At 43.8% G+C, this 19,393-nt stretch overlaps 1 protein-coding gene and 1 long non-coding RNA gene across 2 annotated transcripts in view; one reads left to right on the plus strand and one right to left on the minus strand.

Annotated features, from left to right (window-relative positions):
- Positions 1 to 19,393, minus strand: part of LOC130553758 (homer protein homolog 3) — a 58,642-nt gene that overhangs the window by 11,137 nt on the left and 28,112 nt on the right. Inside the window, exons 4-5 of the mRNA XM_057332889.1 lie at positions 9,148 to 9,279; positions 7,146 to 7,253 (exon numbers count right to left, since the gene is read on the minus strand). Coding sequence (XP_057188872.1) covers positions 7,146 to 7,253; positions 9,148 to 9,279 — 240 coding nt within the window. The remainder of the gene's footprint in view (positions 1 to 7,145; positions 7,254 to 9,147; positions 9,280 to 19,393) is intronic.
- On the plus strand, positions 15,483 to 17,332 carry LOC130553761 (uncharacterized). Its single transcript, XR_008962902.1, has 3 exons — positions 15,483 to 15,568; positions 17,035 to 17,159; positions 17,255 to 17,332. It is a non-coding gene; the product is annotated as an uncharacterized LOC130553761 (long non-coding RNA).

Genomic DNA, 19,393 nt, shown 5'->3' on the forward strand with positions numbered 1-19,393 from the left:
CGCCACAACGGGGCTGCGGGCCCTCCCGTCCCTCAAACGTCTCCTCACCAATCCTTTGGCTTACTTCCTGCCACTGGGGCGGCGGGGAAGTTTGGGCCGATCTGTTGGCGGTGCGGGGAGCCGGGTCACTCTTTCGACCGCTGTCCCGTGATGGAGGTCGGTACGGTGATCCAGATCCCCGACACCCCACGGGTTGCCCCCGATCCAGCCGGCCTGTATCAAATACCCGTGAGTATAAAAGGGGATACATATCAGGCTTTGGTGGATTCAGGATGTAACCAAACCTCAATTCATCAACGCCTGATTCAATCCGTGGCAGGGGATACGAGCCGCATGGTTAAGGTACAGTGTGTACACGGGGAGGTGGTGAACTACCCTTTGGTGTCGCTGGCAATACAATTTCGGGGACAAAAACATAGAGTAGAGGTGGCGGTTAATCCGCACCTCCGACATCCGCTAATTTTGGGGACGAATTGGCCGATGTTTTCCGTTCTATTGGGGCAATTGTGTGCGGATGTCTCTTGGAGAAATTGAGAGCAGCGAAAGGGGGCGGTTGCGCAGGTGGGAGAAGTTGAGCTGGAACCACTGGGAGCTGACTCAGGGGAACGGAGCGCCGTAGAGAGGCAAACCCTCTCTCGGTGCGACGATTTTCCCCTGGAGCAGGTCTCACGATGAGTCGCTCAAACACGCGTTCGATCAGGTCCGTGTCATTGACGGACAGTTTCTCCACCCGGCGCAACCGCTCTCCTATCCCTATTTTGCCATTATGAAAGACCGGTTGTATCGAGTGACCCAAGACAAAAAAGATACAACCCAGTTAGTCGTACCAAAAAGCCGTCTGGAAAAGCATTTCCCGACGGCTCACTTTAATCCTATGGCCGGGCACTTAGGTCAAACCGCAACATTAAACCGTCTAACGGCCCGATTCTTTTGACCGGGCATTCACAAGAACGTGCGCAGGTGGTGCGCGTCTTGTCCTGATTGTCAGTTGGTAAACCCACCGGCCACCCCAAAAGCACCATTGTGCCCTCTTCCGCTTGTACGGGTCCCCTTCGAGAGAATTGGTATGGACCTGATTGGGCCCTTAGAATGGTCAGCACGCAGGCATCGCTTCGCATTGGTCATTGTAGATTATGCGACGCGATACCCCGAGGCAGTGGCCCTCCGCAGCATCTCCATGAAAAGCGTAGCGGACGCACTTTTTCAAGTAATCTCCCGCGTGGGAATCCCGAAAAAGGTTCTCACGGATCAAGGCACGGCGTTCATGTCACAGACTCTCCGCGAACTGTACGGATTATTGGGCATTAAGGCGATTCGGATCAGCGTCTATCACCCACAAACGGACGGGCTGGTCGAACGTTTTAATCGCACCTTGAAAGCAATGATCCGTAAGTTTGTGCACGATGATGCAAAAAATTGGGATCGATGGCTGGAACCCCTATAATTTGCTGTGCGGGAGGTCCCGCAAGCCTCCACGGGGTTTTCCCCCTTTGAGCTTCTATATGGACGTCAGCCCCGTGGGGTGTTGGACGTCCTAAGGGAAGCTTGGGAGGACGGACCTTCAGATAGCAAAAATCAAATTCAGTATGTCCTGTACCTGAGAGCAAAACTCCACACGCTGGGGCGGCTCTCAATGGAGAATTTGTTACAGGCCCAGGACAGACAAAGCCGACAATATAACAGGGTGCCAGATTGCGCAAATTTGCACCGGGAGATAAAGTTCTTGTATTGCTCCCCACCTCAAGCTCCAAATTACTCGCTAAGTGGCAAGGGCCCTTCGAGGTCACACAGCGAATCGGAGATCTCAATTATGAAGTGGTTCGATCGGACAGGAGCGGGGCACATCAAGTCTATCACCTCAACCTTCTTGATGGATGGAGGTAATAGAAGAGTCCAGCAGTGATTGGGCGAGCCCGATAGTTTTGGTCCCTAAAACCAACGGCTCCTTCCGTTTCTGCGTGGACTATCGCAAGGTGAATACTGTGTCGAAGTTCGACGCTTATCCGATGCCACGGATTGACGAGTTGCTGGATCGGCTAGGCGCAGCTCGCTTTTATTCGACACTGGATTTGACTAAAGGAAATTGGCAGATCCCCTTATCTTCCTTATCCAAAGAAAAAACAGCTTTCACTACGCCGTTCGGGTTACACCAATTCATCATGCTTCCGTTCGGCTTATTCAGAGCTCCGGCCACCTTCCAGCGTCTCATGGACTGCATACTTTGGCCGTGGCCTACTTAGATGACATCATCATCTACAGCAATGACTGGGAGCGGCATATGCAGCATCTGAGGGCGGTCCTGGGTTCGCTGAGAGGAGCCGGGCTGATGGCTAACCCGAAGAAGTGTGCAATTGGGCGTGTGGAGGTAAGGTACCTGGGCTTCCACTTGGGTCATGGTCAGGTGCGTCCCCAAATTGATAAGACGGCAGCCGTTGCGACCTCACCGAGACCCAAGACCAAAAAGGAGGTGAGGCAGTTCCTGGGGCTGGCGGGATATTATAGAAGGTTTGTGCCTAATTATTCGGACCTCACCAGCCCGCTGACTGACCTCACTAAAAAGGAGGCACTCGATACCGTCCAGTGGACGGAGCCATGCCAGCAGGCTTTTACCCAGGTGAAGGCTGCTCTATGTTGCGGGCCGTTATTGCACTCTCCCGATTTTTCTCTTCCCTTTTTGTTGCAGACCGACGCGTCAGATCGGGCCGTGGGGGCGGTCCTGTCCCAGGAGATGGAGGGTGAGGAACGGCCGGTGCTGTACATCAGTCGTAAGCTCTCAAGGAGAGAGACGATGTACAGCACCATTGAAAAAGAATGCTTGGCGATCAGGTGGGCAATTCTCACCCTCCGCTACTATCTCTTGGGGCGCGAATTCACGCTCTATTCAGACCACGCCCCCTCCAATGGCTCTACCGCATGAAGGATACCAACGCGCGGATCACCCGTTGGTATCTAGCTTCAACCCTTCAAATTTCAGGTGATCCACAGGCCGGGGTCTCAGATGGTTGTGGCTGATTTCCTCTCCAGAAAGGGGGGGGAGGCTGCAGGCCGGACGACGCCCCGGCCTGAGTCGGGCGGTGGGGGTATGTGGCAAGGGGGGTGTGGTTTAGCGAGGTCTGCGCCGAGGGGAGGAGTCGAGTGAAAAGTAAGTAAGTCAAGCACACATTAAGATCACCTGTGTCTTGTTCCAGTGATGGGTGAGGAGACACTTTTTAAGCAGCACGAGCGGACGACAGTGGCAGAGAGAGCAACTGAGAACCAGTAAGCAGAGAGAGCGGCTGAGGACGAGGACAAAGTGCCGAAGGACAGCAACCAGGAAGGCCATACTTTATACTTTTGTTTATTTAATTTATGTTTTTCTGAAAGAAATACTTGTCTCAGCCACGCCGACCCCGCTTCCTTTCTTCCCTCCTACAATGAACGTATTACAAAGATGTTACACAGTTTTGAAAATGAAGAGTTTGGTTCCAAAATGACATAACTCAAGTTTTCTTTTTTTTTTCAAAAATCATGTTTTTTTATTGTGTATTCCAATGAAAATCAATCAAACTACAGTTGGTTTGTTTTTATTTAAGCCATAATAACAAAAACAATACAGCTAACTAACGCAATAAAAACACGATGATAAAAAAACGGAGCTATCTCATTTGGGCACCAAACTCTTCAAATATTCAAAATAAGAATGAAAATGTTTTTAAGGCTAGATGCAACATACCAGGAAAATTTCAGTTTTATGTGTTTTTAAAACAAAATACGATCATAAAGCACTGCAGCAAGTGTGCAGTGCTGTTGATGCAGTGGGTTATTTTCATCATTGTAAGAACAGCAGGTAATGTTGGTCACGTGTTCTGATGGCCTGATTTGTGCTCATGTAATGGCAGAAGATGCTGCGGGGTTCACGGTGAGAGCGTGTGTAACACGTGATGTGTGTTACAGTGAGATAACACTCTTTTCTATCTGCTAGACACCGCAGCGGGTGAAGAAATCTGCACTGATGTGATCGATGTCAAACTCACCTGAGAGAACTGACACAATCCAGTTCGACAGCAATGGAGAAGAATTAAAGAAACACAAGACGTTTACTGTCATTTATATAATCATCATACTGTATGTAGCGTTTCACCATGTTTTGTTTACATTAAGCACATTTTCTAACAATTAAGCCCATTTGGCCCATAGTTTCAATTCTGTGATGTAAGGTGTTTTGTAAATCCCATAATTCTCAATGGTGATTCTTAATACTATAATGCTGTCATTTCTTGCTGTATTAAAGCACAAAACTATAATAAATTTCATTCAGCACAACAAATACTGCCTTAAAGTCTTAATTGTAGTAATGAAAATGAGGATAGTTAATTAATAATATTTTATTTCATTCAGGCAGAATGTTGTGTACAACGTCATTCGTTTGATGACCTGGAAATGTTTGATGAGATTCACTCGTATAGAGGTCAAAATTAAAATAAAATATTTTTGAGCGGTGCAACTTTATGATTTACTTAGTTTGATTAAAAAAAACACACTTTTAAAAATCAGTCTCCAGGTTTTGTCCGGTCGATAGTCTTTTGTCAGAATGTGAGATGTGTGTGTAAGTATCGGAGCTCATCAGAGGTGAGACATCTGTGTTACTGCTGTCTGATCGCCTCAATCATAAATCAAGAAAACCTGTTGACCTGAAAACATGAACATCATACATCACAGACAGATGCTAACTGAAAGAGACAAAAGGACGACCTGCGGAACACAACCACGACCAGGAAATAACCAAATCACACATACTGACAGGTCATTTCTAATGAGATTTTTTATAGTACTTTTATTTTACTGTCAATGTTGTATTTTCACAGAATCTTCTTTACATTTTGTTTGATGATTGTATGTAGAAACGACTAGCTGGATTTCCACAGACTGGGTCACATATTCGTTTCATTTTTAGCATGTGTTCTTGTTTAATGTTTCTGATTTTGAAATGACAATAAACCTACCATTCCAATAAAGCAATTTGAACCTGATTCTCGAAGGAGAGAGAGAGAGAGAGAGAGAGAGAGAGAGAGAGAGAGAGAGAGAGAGAGAGAGAGAGAGAGAGAGAGAGAGAGAGAGAGAGAGAGCTCAGGATAATTTTATCACTGGCCTAGTTCTTCCCGATGAGATGAATGACCCAGCTCATACTGACTCAATCCCTCTCTCTCTCACTCTCTCTCTCTCTCTCTCTCTCTCTCTCTCTCTCTCTCTCTCTCTCACAAAGTGAATGTAAGGGATTACAGTAACCCTTCATCGACCATCTGTGTGCTGGCGGATTTTTACATGTTCTACAGAAAACTTGTGTGAAGATTGACTGATGGGGGCACAAAATCTCACATGTAAAGCGATCAATCATCTGAGCATTCTGTTAGATTATGTGTAGCGCTGTTGTATTGTGAAATATTAGATGCTGGTCTGTTGTTAGGCGCATAGGCGCCGATCCTGTGGGTGCTCCAGGGCTCGAGCACCCACGGAAATTGCCGAGTACCCACATAAAAAAACGCATAAGTTTCTCAGTCAATTTTAACCAATCAAAAATGCTTTTAAAATCCGGGTGCCTTTCTGATTGGTTGATCTAGCGAGTCGTAATTCGGATAGAGTGCTTGACCTTGCAAACAGCAGTGGGCGTGGTTATTCGTTGCGATAATGTCAATTCGTCTTTAAATTTCACGTACAAATGGACAGGTTCGTAATTAAAAGGAAAACTTCAATTGACTCTAGCATCTCTTCAATAAGTAGCAGTGTTGCCATTTCTTCAAATGAACAGCCGTTGTCGTCGACATCATCAAGTAATGACAGCAGCAGCAGAAGTAAAGGCGGGAGGCAGAAGCAGATCTCTCGAACATATCAAGAAAACTGGAAAAAAACATTTCTGCATAGCATACAATGCTACCAAAAACAAGGTATTTTGTGAACTCTGATGTAAAGCAAAAGACAAGAATCGATATGCAGCGTTTGTAAACGATGGCTTTTCTAGCTGGTCGAAAGCACTGGAAATAATCAAGTTTAAGCATATTAAAATGTTATAATTTGCTCAAGGAGAGCCGAATTAAAAATGTGTATTGTATGTTACAACATTGCGCAATGTGCATAATACATTTCTTAAAGAAGCTGTAGATATATTTTGCTATTTTCTTGTGATTAAGCTCCGGTTTTGACTGAAGATTTGGCGAATTATTCGTTGGACTTTACCTAACTGATGAATAGGCCCAGAAGGTCAAAATGTTTTAAGTTGCTCCTTAATTAGAGTTGAATTTAAACTGGGTTTCTATCTAAATTATAAGTTTAGGTAATCTCTATTTTTTAGAAACGATAAATGTGTTTTATAGGATTTGCTTGTGGGTCCAGGCTTCGTTTTAGGAACTGAAGATCTGGAACTATGTAATTGTTTGTTCTATTTTAGAACTATTTCAAAGTTATGTTTATTCTTAAATGTATTCTTGATGCAATGTTATGGCTTAAAAAGGCATAGGCCCTCTGTGTAATATTTTTATTAGGCCTCTGTTACAGATGTTAGTGAATGTTTTCGGGATGTTTTCATAACTCTGTTTCTGTAACTGAAATTCTGGAGTAAAACAAATTATTAGTTGGATTGTAAACAATGGTTGTTGTTAATGTTATCATTTGCTAATGGTACACTGAATAAAAAAATAAAATAATAGTGAAATGAACATTTAAGTGAAAAGGTTAGAGAGTCGGACTTGTGACCAGAAGGTTGCTGGTTCGATTCCCAGGGCCGGCGGGTAACGACTGAGGTGCCCTTGAGCAAGGCACCAACCCCTACTTGCTCCCCGGGCGCTCCAGTGAAAGCTGCCCACTGCTCCGGGTGTACGTGTGTTCATATCACGTGTGAATTGTTCGTTGTGAGTTTGAAAAACTATTTTAAGTTATAATTTGCTTATGAAAAAAATCTTTGGTGACACGCATGTGCGTTTTGGTGGTTGGGGACGTGGTGATTTGCCGACTCCGAGCACCCGCTGGCGAAAAAAGAAATCGGCACCTATGGTTAGGCAGATGCTATTTGGTTGCCAGGGTGTTGCAATGTGGTTGCTAAGCCCTGTTAAGTGGTTGCTAAGCCCTGTTAAGTGGTTGCAATGATATACTCTAGGGTCTGGATGATGTCACACCTGTGGAGCTGCGATGCTGAGCGCCGCGTTGCTCAACTCCATCTTCTCCTGCGACCTCTCTCGGGCAAGACGTGCTGCTTCTTTCACCTCCTTAAAACGCTCTGCAAACTGCAAACAAACAAAACGCATCGTTCATAATACTGTCCAAACCTGCGTGTTGTGATGTACACACGTAATGTGTTTAATAAAAATCAGATTGACTTAGTTTTATTGTTATTGAGTTTTCATTAACATTTACATTTAGTCATTTAGCAGAAGCTTTTATCCTAAGCGACTTACAGATGAGGGAAACAATGGAAGCAATTGGCACAACATAAGGACAACAAAATGCATAAGTGCAGTAAAAACTTGTCTCATATAGCCCAGCACAGTATACAAAGCTAAGAGTTTTTTTTTTTTGATAGAAAGAGTAGAAAAGAAATAGAAGTCAGTACTAATTGGTCAGGTGCTGATGGAAGAGATGTGCTTTCAGCCGATTCTTAAGGCGGGCAGATCATTCCACACATGTGGAACAGATCCAGAGAAGGTACGTGAGAGTGATTTTTTTCCTTTTTGGGATGGCACCACAAGACGTTGTTTGATTGCAGAGCGTAGGGATATGGCGGGTATATACATAAATCTGTATTAGCGAGTGAAAATATGGGGGTGCCGAACCAGTGGTGGTCTTGTAGGCCAAGAACAGAGCTTTGAATTAGATTCGAGCGACTATAGGGAGCCAATGTAACTTAATGAAGAGAGGAGTGAAGTGTGCTCTCTTCGGTTCATTGAAGACCATTCTTGCCGCTGCATTCTGGATCATCTGTAGAGGTTTGGTTGTGCAAGCTGGGAGTCCAGCCAGTAACTCATTGCAATAGTCCAGTCTGGACCGGACAAGAGCCTGGACTAGGACTTGCGTATGCATGCTCGGACAGGAAAGATCTAATTTTCCTAATGTTGGAGAGGATGAATCTACAGGACAGGGTGGTGCTGGCAACATGATCCATGAAGTTAAGCTGATCATTGATTACCACTCCCAGGTTTCTGGCCATTGTGATGGTTGATGAGCAAGGTTTTTGCAAGGTTCAGCTGCAGGTGGCGGTCCTTCATCCAGAGCAAAATGTCACTCAGGCATGCTGAAATGCGTGCAGAAAAAGTCGGATCGTCAGGCTGAAATGACAGGTGGAGTTGTGTATCATCCTCATAGCAGTGATAGGAAAAGCCATGTTTCTGACTGACAGAACCTAGGGATGTCACGTATATGGAAAAGAGCAATGGTCCATGCACTGAGCCCTGAGGCACCCCTGTATTGAGATGTTGGGACTCAAGAGACCTCACCTCTCCAGGATACTCTAAATGACCTACCTGAGAGGCAAGACTTGAACCATTGTAGCACCATTCCAGAGACACCCATAGCCCTGAGAGTCAACAGGAGGATGTGGTGGTTAACGGTGTCAAACGCAGCAGATAGATCCAGTAGGATGAGTACAGATCATTTAGAGGCTGCCTTTGCCAGTCTCAGGGCTTCAATGACTGAGAGCAGTGAAGTCTCGGTGGATTGACCGCTCTTGAAACCAGACTGGTTGCTGTCCAGGAGATTGTTCTGGGTTTACATTAAAAAGTAATGATGAACCCCAAACTAAGCACTTATTTTAAATGAGAGAACAATACAAAGACCTTTCATTGTTTTGTCCAACAAAGCATGGTACAAATACCTTGTTAATCATCTAATTTGTTTCATTAATAAACATTTCATGTTAAATGAGCAAATGTTTCATGGTTCTATTGCAATCATTAAAGAAAGTGCGATCAAAACTTCATGACTGATATCTTTTCTTGTAAAATGTGTGACATCATCGATAACTCGTCACAAGTTTATGAATCGTGGGAAAACTTCCCCACCATGCTAGCCCTGAAGAACGGGTCATTAACACTAATGCAGGTGTTGTGTTGTGGGCAGTGTGTATTCTGGGATGTTAGATGAGATCCTGATGATCCTGATGTGAGATATTCCTGATGATCACACCTGATGCAGCTGCTGTTCTGTAGCAAAGCCGAGGCCATAAACAGTGTTTGCTCTGCTGTCGGCCCACTGACCGAACTTCTGTGACGTCTTGGTGAAGGTCATGTTGGGGCTGACAGTGCTGTTAATAATCGCCTGCAGAGAAAGACAGAGAGAGAGAGAGAGAAAGAGAGAGAGACACACAAAAACCACATAGTGAGTATGATTATTATAACCTGACAAAAGACATTCTGAGATCAATACAAGTTAATAATAATACTCTCTACAGTTAGTTTCGGGAAAACTAAACATTTAAAACAAAAATAAACGTACAGTGGCTAAAGTATATGCTCTAGTCTAGGGTTTTAAACTGGGGTCTGGGGACCCCCAGAATATTCCAAGGGGTTCCCAGAAGATTTGTTTATTTGTTCAACCAATATGTTGTCTTTACAATATCACACATACTATTTGTCTAACAGTTTAAATGCTTCTTTATACAAAAAAGTATTTTAGAAAGGGGGACCCTTGCAAAAGGTTAATCATATTTGGGGGTCCTTGGTATTAATAAATTTCAAAACCCCTGCTCTAGATTACACAATTTACACAACTTTGTTAGGATAGGAAGTTTTGGCCGAGATACAACTATTTGAAAATCTGGAATCTGAGGGTGCAAAAAAAACAATATATTGAAAAGTTGGCCTTTAAAGGGGTCATGTGGCACGAATACATGTTTTTCGGTGTCTTTGGTGTGTTATAAGTTGCCCATGCATGTATTAGACACGTAAAATTGCAAAAATGAAAACGGCCCTAACACACACATTTTCTGCCAATCTCATATAAATCTTGAGTACCTATAGAGTAGTATTGCATACTTTGTAGCTTCGAAGAGTATTTAGTTTGATCACATTTATAAAAGATAGATACAGCTGTATGATTATTCCCAAAAACATATGGCGCGTGCGGGGGAGGGTTAGGCTGAACTAAAGCACGTGCACACCCATTGCCAACAAAACACAGACATCACTTTCACTCACCGCATGCGGTTCATGTACGGCATCTTTTAGCGCTGGGACGGCTCCATATATCTGTTTCAAACGATCTCCAAATCCAGCGTAATATCCACCATTTATATAACATTCATCACCCAAATGCAGTGAACAAACAAACACCTGAACTTCGCAAACGTATGCTCTCTCTCTCTCTCCTGCACAGAAGTGAAAGTGACGTCTGCGCATGCTCCTTCTCCTGCTCTCCTTGCTGCCGCGTGGGCATGCCGTGTGCTTTTCTGGGAGAATTGTCCAATAAGGGACTAAGAAAAATTGTTACGAAACAGTTTTATATGTTCGAAAAAAACGTTCCGAAACCTGTACGATCGCTGGGGGAGTGTATCGAGCACAGAAATACTACGTAATACGCCCAACTCGTTTTTTGACAAGTTGACCATGTTAAGCATGAGAAGACAGTACGTTTAACACTGTAAAGATGTCAGAATGCATGACACACCGTTGCAACACCCCTTTAAAGTGTCGGAACAAAAGATTCTATCTGAAAGAAAATGCTCACCCAGACCTGCCTGAAACGCCTCGTGTAACCACACCCCCACAAATCTACGTCAGTTCATAAGTAAGTAAGGTGGGTGTACCTGTCAGTACAATTGCTTTGGAACCTGGGGCCTCATTTATAAACGTTGCTACTTTCCACGCGAAGGTTGTGATCTATTAAAAACAAACTTGACGGGAGAATCTGCGCACCTGTAAGCAAACTCTGACCCATGCGTTCGCACATTCTGGAGACAAGGCGAGACACAAATGGTGAGTTAGTGAACTTAGATTGCAGAAAGTAAGTGTGATAAAAATGATTATAAGCATTAATGCCTCACACACATTTAATTAGACCTCGTATCCGTTAAAGATCCACATTATCACGAAGGTTAAATCTTAAATAAAATTAAATAAAAATATTTAATCAGCGCTGTCTCACCATCACACTATGAGCGCATCAGGAGGAGATGGTCCGACTGCATGGAATACAGGACAGCATCAAATACGATAACTGCAGAACACAGTGTAAATAAATACTAAATATATTTTCCTTAAATACTGTGCATGATCATCAAATGTCAAAGTCTGGAAATAAAGCCATTAAGCTCTCGCACAATCGTTTCTCTTTATGTCTTCGTTATCAGTCCTAACTATATTCATAACAAAACCGGGATGAAACCGTCTTTTACAAATGTCTTCAAATTTCATCTCAGGTGAAGGATACCACTAATTAAGGATGTGAGGTGTTAATGATCAGTCTAAATGCTGTAAACATACAAATGCTGCAGAGACCTTCTTTGGCTTTAATTATAATAATAATTATTATTTATAATGATAACAATTATTAATTTGTAAATCGTAGTGAATCTCATGCGTGGCCATTTGTGATTTCGTTGCGGTTATAAAGGATGGGATCGGGGGTTTTTGGCAGTTGTACATGATTTTTTATTACTTTTAATCTGATAGCGGTTTCAGAGAGGTGGGGCAAAGAGGAGATACAAACATGCACGGTATGTGGAAAATACAGCGTTTTTAAACATTAAATTGTGTATACACATTGCATTACATCTAAAACAAACCATAATATTCGTTTTAGCTGTGTCATATTAAAGTTGTCTATCAGAGGCACTGTAGCAGGCCGAAAGAAGAAACAGGTTTGTTTTAATGCTTTCTATTGGCTTACCGCTGTAATGATGTTGTGGAGAGTAGATGAACCCGAAATCTGAAATTCTAAGCTTTACACACATACCAAACTTGAGTGGGTAATTCTCAAAGAGCGGGCAGCAGCGAGTGAAGTTTGTAGGAGAGTTTCCGGCCATTTTTGTTTGAGATTTCGCTTCATCCACTCACAAAAATAAAGTTTTGATATATTTACGGTAGGAAATTTTACAAAATATCTTCATCGAACATGATCTTTACTTAACATTCTAATGATTTTTGGCATAAGAGAAAAATCAATCATTTTGACCCATACAATGTTATTGTTGGCTATTACAACAAATATACCCGTGCTACTTATAACTGGTTTTGTGCCAAGTATACATTCATAATTAAGAGTTAAATAAACATTAACAAATATTAAAAAGAAAAACAAATTTGTATTAATATTTTTTAATTTGTTACAATGTGTTATTTAAGTAGAAGTCGAGTAATAAACGCTGTGGTCTGCAGAGAATGTTTACTGTGTGTTAACAGTTAACAGTGTGATGAATGAAATCTAATAATAATCTAATAAAGTCTTTAGAAATGTGAGGTGTAAGAGTTTATGGATGAAGCTTTATGTGCCATGAGGGTCTAACACATCTCATGATTTTTATTAAAACACACAACAAGCCATTAAAGCTGTCAAAGCATGAACAAATCATCGCAGCTCACAGCTTAATGTGTCTCTCTCTCTGTAAAGACCCCTGCTCGCACGACCGCAGGAGTCATGTGACTGCAGATTACCGCGGTGATGGTCTGAATAATAGTTGTACCGGACTCCTGACATTAACACAATCTAAATGTGGGTCAGATGAGAGGTGATGGATCAAATCGAGATGCTCCGGTAATCCACATACAACTGAGATTTTGAGACACGTTGAGTTTCGATGTTTATGGGGACTTTATAAAGACACAATGACCTTTCTACAGTACAAACTGTATTTTTATCCCTTACACAAAACCATTACTTAAAAAAATATATATACACAATATTTGTAATAGTTTCGTGTCAGGAAATAAAAATAAATGTATAAATAAATAATTTATACATCATAATATATATATATATATATATATATATACAGTATAAACAAATAAATGAATAAAATTGTATCAGCCAGCAGCCAACACAGCTATTAACAGGCACTCAAGGTCGAGTAGGCAGAGGCATTGTTCTCAGAGCGCAGCCGAGCTCAGGACTCTGATAGTGGGTGACTCTATTATCAGAAACACCGATAGCAGGAATACAACTACATGCTGCTTTCCTCAAGCTACCGTCTCTGATGTGAACAGGGAACTTTGAAATATTATAATGAAGCACAAGACTGCAAATCGAATCATCATCCATGTAGGGAAGAATGATATTCGGAAAGAGCAGTCAGAACTCCTTAAAGGGGATGTGCAATGGTGTTATATGCATTCTAACTTCTTTACACTGTTAAACGTGCTGTCTTCTCATCTTTAACATGGACAACTTGTCAAAAAATGAGTTGGACGTATAACGTAGTATTTCGATACACTCCCCCAGCGTTCGTTTCTTTCGAACATGAAAATCCATTTTGTAACAACTTTTCTTAGACCCTTATTGGACAATTCCCCCGGAGAGAGAGAGAGAGAGAGAGAGAGAGCGAGAGAGAGAGAGAGAGAGAGAGAGAGAGAGAGAGAGAGAGAGAGAGACAGAGAGAGACAGAGAGAGCGAGAGAGAGAGAGAGAGAGCACTGCATTCGCGAAGTTCAGTTGTGATTGTTTGCCCACTGCATTTCAGTGATGGATGTTATATAAACAGTGGTTATAACGCTACATTTGGAGATCGTTTTAAACTGATAGATGGAGTGGTCCCAGCGCTAAAAGATGCCGCACGTGTTAAGTGAAACTGAGTCAATGGCTGTGTTTTGTTGGCAATGGGTGCGCATATGCTTTAGTTCCACCAAACAAACAAACTTGGTGCAAGACTGCTAAAGGACAATATATAAAGGACAAAGTCTGAGTGACCACAGCACTTTAGATCAGTTTCCATGTGGTTGGACACAGATAACGCCACGCATCCACAACAAGCACTGCTCACGGACACCATCCTGGCTGAGCCTTACCCACAGAGCTCATTACAGACTGGCTATGATGCAATAGAACAGCTCCAAGACTCAGCACCCAAGGACCACTTTCTGGAAAACAGCCAGGAAAGCCAGGAAAACATACTTCAGCCACCGGAAACACCAGAGCCACAGCCGCCCTCACCAGGCACATTATCCCTCTCTCCAGCATCTCCACTTCTCTAAGCTTCTCACAGAAAATGGAGGAACTGGTTTATGCTGGGACCAAACTCTCCCACTCTTTCGCTGCAAGCCCCCAGACATCAACCAAGAAACGGTGGGCCCCACAACCACCAAAGCCTGTGGGCCCAACTCGCCATCCCCCTCCGGTGAGAGCTCTCCAGCCACTGCCACAACCCAAACCCTCCTCCATCTGCTGGTGAACCAGAAACAACTGACAACAGCTCTCAGTGATATGTGTCTGTTATGTCTTATTGCAGACAAGAAGCTGGAGACCGTGGATTCCTTTCAGTAACTTTTATTAACTAACTAGCAGTCAGCTTAGCATGCAGGCAGATGCTCCGTATCTCTACTTCTTCTTTCTATAAACCTCCACACAACTCAAGAAACCCGAGCGCCATCCAGTGGTGCACCAATGCAACAACACCACATATTCCCCTCTTACTTAAATTATGCTTCTTACGTAACATGAAACCGAAAGAACAGGAAATCTGCCATGTATCAACAATTTCACATATAATGAATTACACTAAGCAACACATAATGAATGCAGAAGAGTATTTTAACCAATAAGCAATATGAACCAAACTACTCAATGACTATTCAGTACTTGACTTTCATGTAAGTATATGTACTGTATGTTGTGTGTGCAAAAGTCCATGTCAATTTCTGTGACTAATAACATAGTCCTTTAGCCAACCTGGCTCACATCTTTGACGTTGTTCTCTTTGACCAGCATCAGAAGACACTGAATTTCCAGACAATGGAACATGAGAGGGCATCACGTTTTCAGCATTGGCTGTCATTCCATTATCCAACTCTCTAGTTGGCAAGGGTGCAAGACACGATGCATGCCACTTTTTTCCATCATCCAAGAGGTAAGTGTAAGGAACAACTTTTTTCCTGACCTCAACTGGAGGAGTGAACTTTGGATAAGCTTTTGGTACATGTACAGACTTTTTAATGCACACTTTATTCCCTGGTCGAAAAGAGAAATGTCGCACACAATGCTTGTGGTCGAAGCGAGATTTCATGACATCCTGACGTGAGGAAACACGCTTCTGCAGTGGTGTCGGCTCATGACCAGAAGGTGAAGGTTTCAGGACATTGAGACGGGTACGCATTTTCCTTCCATGAAGCAATTCGAATGGGGAAACACCTGTTACAGCATGAGGTGTAGCGCGGTAAATCTGCAGGAAGTCAGTCACTGTTGATTTCCATGGTGCTGATTGTAGGATTGCTGATTGGATTGTACTCTTGAGAACTCTGTGAAAGCGTTCAATAGCACCATTTGCAGCAGGATGATACACTGAAGTACGAATGTGCTTAATATCTCTGTCTTTCAGGAATGCAGCAAACTCAGGAGAAGTGAACTGAGGCCCATTATCACTGACCAGAGTGGTCGGGTTTCCGTGTCTGCTGAAGATAGAGGTAAGAAATGCAGTCACCTGTTTTGTTGCAACAGACGCAGTAAAGGCTACCTCAGGCCACTTACTATAATAGTCAGTGAGTGTCAGAGCATATCGACAGTCCCAGACAGCAGTCTCGAACGGGCCCACAATGTCTATCGCCAGTTTTTCCCACGGTGCAGAAGGTAAAGGAACAGGCTGTAGTGGAACAGCAGAGGCTTTCGCAGTTTTGTCCAGAGAAAGACATAAATGACAGGCAGCAATTTTCTCTGTCACAAATGTGTCCATGTTTGGCCACCAATACATCTCACGCAGGCGTTGCTTCGTTCTCACAATTCCCTGATGACCCTCATGTGCAATACGGAACAATGACTCACGCAATTTTCCAGGCACAACCAGTCTAGATCCTCTAAACACAAACTCAGCTTGCACACTGAACTCATGTCGGAGCTTGTAGTATGGACGAATCACAGGATCCACAGCAGCGGAAGATGAAGGCCATTTACTCGCAATTTGTGCGCGCAACGCAGAGAGTTCAGAACAGTGAGCAGAGGCAGTAGCAAATTCTTCCTGGGATATGGCAATCGGCCCAGAAGACAGTAAAGCAACAAACTCGGGTTCTGTATCCGACTCAGCATCCAAAGGAAGAGGCAAGGGCAAGCGGGATAAACAATCTGCAGTGTAGTTCTCAGATCCAGCACGATACTCAACTATGTAGTCGAAACAGAGCAACCGAGCAGCCCACCGAGCAATACGCATACCAGCTCTATCAGTCCCTTTTGTGGTCAGCAGTGTCGTTAACGCTTGATGGTCAGTCCGCAACGTAAATCTGCGACCCCACAAGTACGTTCTCCATTTTTCCACCGCCCAGACACACGCCAGAGCCTCCTTTTCAACAGTGGAGTATTTCTGTTCAGCTGAGGACAGTGTTCTGGATGCGAAAGCGACAGTATGTTCTTGACCATCAGTGCCAATTTGAGCGAAGACAGCACCTAGTCCATATGCAGACGCGTCAGTAGAAATGACCACCGGCATCTCCGGGTCAAACAGTATAAGCGCAGGACTGTGAACCAGCAGCTTCTTCACATCATCCAAGCTTTGTTGAGCATCATCAGACCAGCGAAATCCACTCTCATCTCTCAAGCACTCACGCAGAGGCATCACCACGGAAGCGAAATTAGGAATGAATTTGTTGTACCAGGAGAGAAGACCCAGCAAAGAACGCAACTGAACAGCATCCGTTGGTGCAGGTGCATCGATTATTGCAGATAGATGTTCCTGATCCAACTGAATACCCTGCGACGTCACCATGTGGCCTAGAAACTTCAAGCTCTGTTTTCTGAATTGACATTTTGACTCATTCAACACCAACCCAGCATCTTTGAGATGTTGCATCACCTTCTCTAGCGCTTGATCATGTTCTTGCAGCGAGCGTCCCCACACGATGATGTCGTCCAGATAATTTGCAACGTTCTGGATTCCTTTTAGAATGATGACCATCATCTTTTGGAATGCAGCTGGAGCAGACGCCAAGCCATAAGGTACCCTGCAGAATCTGAAGAGGCCCTCGTGTGTAAGAAAAGCAGTGAGGTCCCGGCAATCTTCATGAAGAGGTACCTGATGGTATGCACTTTCCAAGTCTATAGTTGAAAACACAGTCGCACCTTGCAGTAATGTCATCATCTCCTCCATGTGTGGCAATGGGTAGCTGTCTACTATAACTGCCTTGTTGGGCCCTCGCAAGTCCACACACATGCGGATCCCCCCCGTTTTCTTTTGGACCACAACAATTGGAGAAACCCATGGAGAAGAATCAATCCGTTCGATCACACCAGCCTGTAAGAGACGTTCCAGTTCTGCGGAAACAGCATCTCTCACGGAGAAAGGTAAGCGACGCAATTTGCATCTGACAGGAGGTACAGAGTCAGAAATGTTCACCTTGTGCGTGAAGTTGTTCACACAGCCTAATGCAGCACGCTGTGATGGAGAAGTGGAGAGAGCACAGACTGGAGCGGATTGTGCCGACGGCAGCACAGTGTGTCCAGTAAATTGCAGCTGAAGTCCCTTAATCAGATCCATGCCTAGCAAAGCAGTGCCAGTGTCAACAATGAAGAAGTGTGCAGGACAGGTAATGCCATATTTAGTGACTGTAGCAGATAAACATCCTAGTACTGAAATCGGCTCTTGTAAGTAAGTAACTAAACGGGCAGCAGGGGCTTGCAACGGCACAGTGCGAAAATGCTGTTCATACAGTTGTTTCGGCAGGATGGACACAGACGAACCAGAGTCCACAGTAAGTTGAAGAGACACAGGGGTAGCAGCAGGTGAGGCATGTACGGTCACGTCACACATCAGACGGTCAGTCGCTCCAGGCAGATGGAGAATACAGACCTCTGGCAATTCAACTGAATGCACTGAATGAGTAGGAGCAGAACGGCAGACTCGTGCAAAATGTCCAATCTTATTGCAATTCTTACATTTAGCAGATGCAGCGGGGCAGTTCTGTGTGTTTGCAAGATGTCCAGCAGAGCCACAGCGAAAGCATGTTCGAGCTGACGGAGCAGAAGCAGGTGGTTTTGATGAGGTACGTGCTTTGAATTTGGCCTTAGGACGCTGTCGTCCAGAAGCAGGAGTGGCATGTACAACTTGAACTGGAGCGAAGTTACTCGTAGCCAGCGATTTCGCCTGAGCATCAGCGGTCTCTAGCTGTGTGGCAATTGTAATTGCAGTCTCCAGTGTCAATTTAGATTCCACTAATAATCTTTCACGAATGCGAGGGTTAGCAATATTTTCAACAAGTTGATCACGCAACATATCGTCAAGATTGTCAGCAAATTCACAAGTAGTCGCTAAATCTCTTAATGCAGCAATGTATTGTACTACCGTTTCATCTATCCTCTGTATGCGTTTCCTGAAAGCATGTCTTTCCACGACCACATTTCTTTTCGGAATGAAGTGTTGTTCCAAAGCTGTAATAGCATCAGCTAGATCGTCACCGGTATTGGGCAGTGTATAAAACAATCTCTGACCTTCGGTTCCGAGGCAGTGAAGAAGCAAAGCACGTTTTCTGGCTTCTGACCATAAATCCCCAGTAGCATTGATGACTAGCATGTAGTTCCGGAACATTTTCAGCCATGTGACTAGCGGTATAGCAGGCTCACCGGGACAAGGCAAAAAAGGATTGGGAAATGGAGCACTTACTGAAGCCATCCTCAGAAAATCTTGTACAAAAAACGTCCTCGTCGCCAATTTGTTATGTCTTATTGCAGACAAGAAGCTGGAGACCGTGGATTCCTTTCAGTAACTTTTACTAACTAACTAGCAGTCAGCTTAGCATGCAGGCAGACGCTCCATATCTCTACTTCTTCTTTCTATAAACCTCCACACAACTCAAGAAACCCGAGCGCCATCCAGTGGTGCACCAATGCAACAACACCACAGTGTCGGGTCCCCGCTACGATGGCAGCGACATTGACAAATGTTTACAGAACAAGCGGGATCCCAGTGTGCCTGTGATTTTTTCTATTTCTGTTTTATCACGTGATAGGCCCTCTCAAGCCATATGGCTAACCCATCTAATCTGCAAACTATTATGCGTCAAAGTAAGATTGCTGTAGGGACAAAACGTAATGGCATCAAATTAGCATTTTTTTAAATTCGCTCACTAAAAAACAAATAATTTCTGATCAATGAATTAAGAACCACAAACAACCTGGATTTTATGTTTCTAAATGAAACATGGCTAGAAGACAGCTGAAGTGCAACAGCCCTCAATGAAACAGCCCCTCCTAGCTTTACTTTCATGAGTGTCTGCAGAGCAGTTAGGAGAGGTGGATGTGTAGCTGCT

This window comes from Triplophysa rosa, linkage group LG5 (genome assembly GCF_024868665.1).
Source record: "Triplophysa rosa linkage group LG5, Trosa_1v2, whole genome shotgun sequence".
NCBI lineage: Eukaryota > Metazoa > Chordata > Actinopteri > Cypriniformes > Nemacheilidae > Triplophysa > Triplophysa rosa.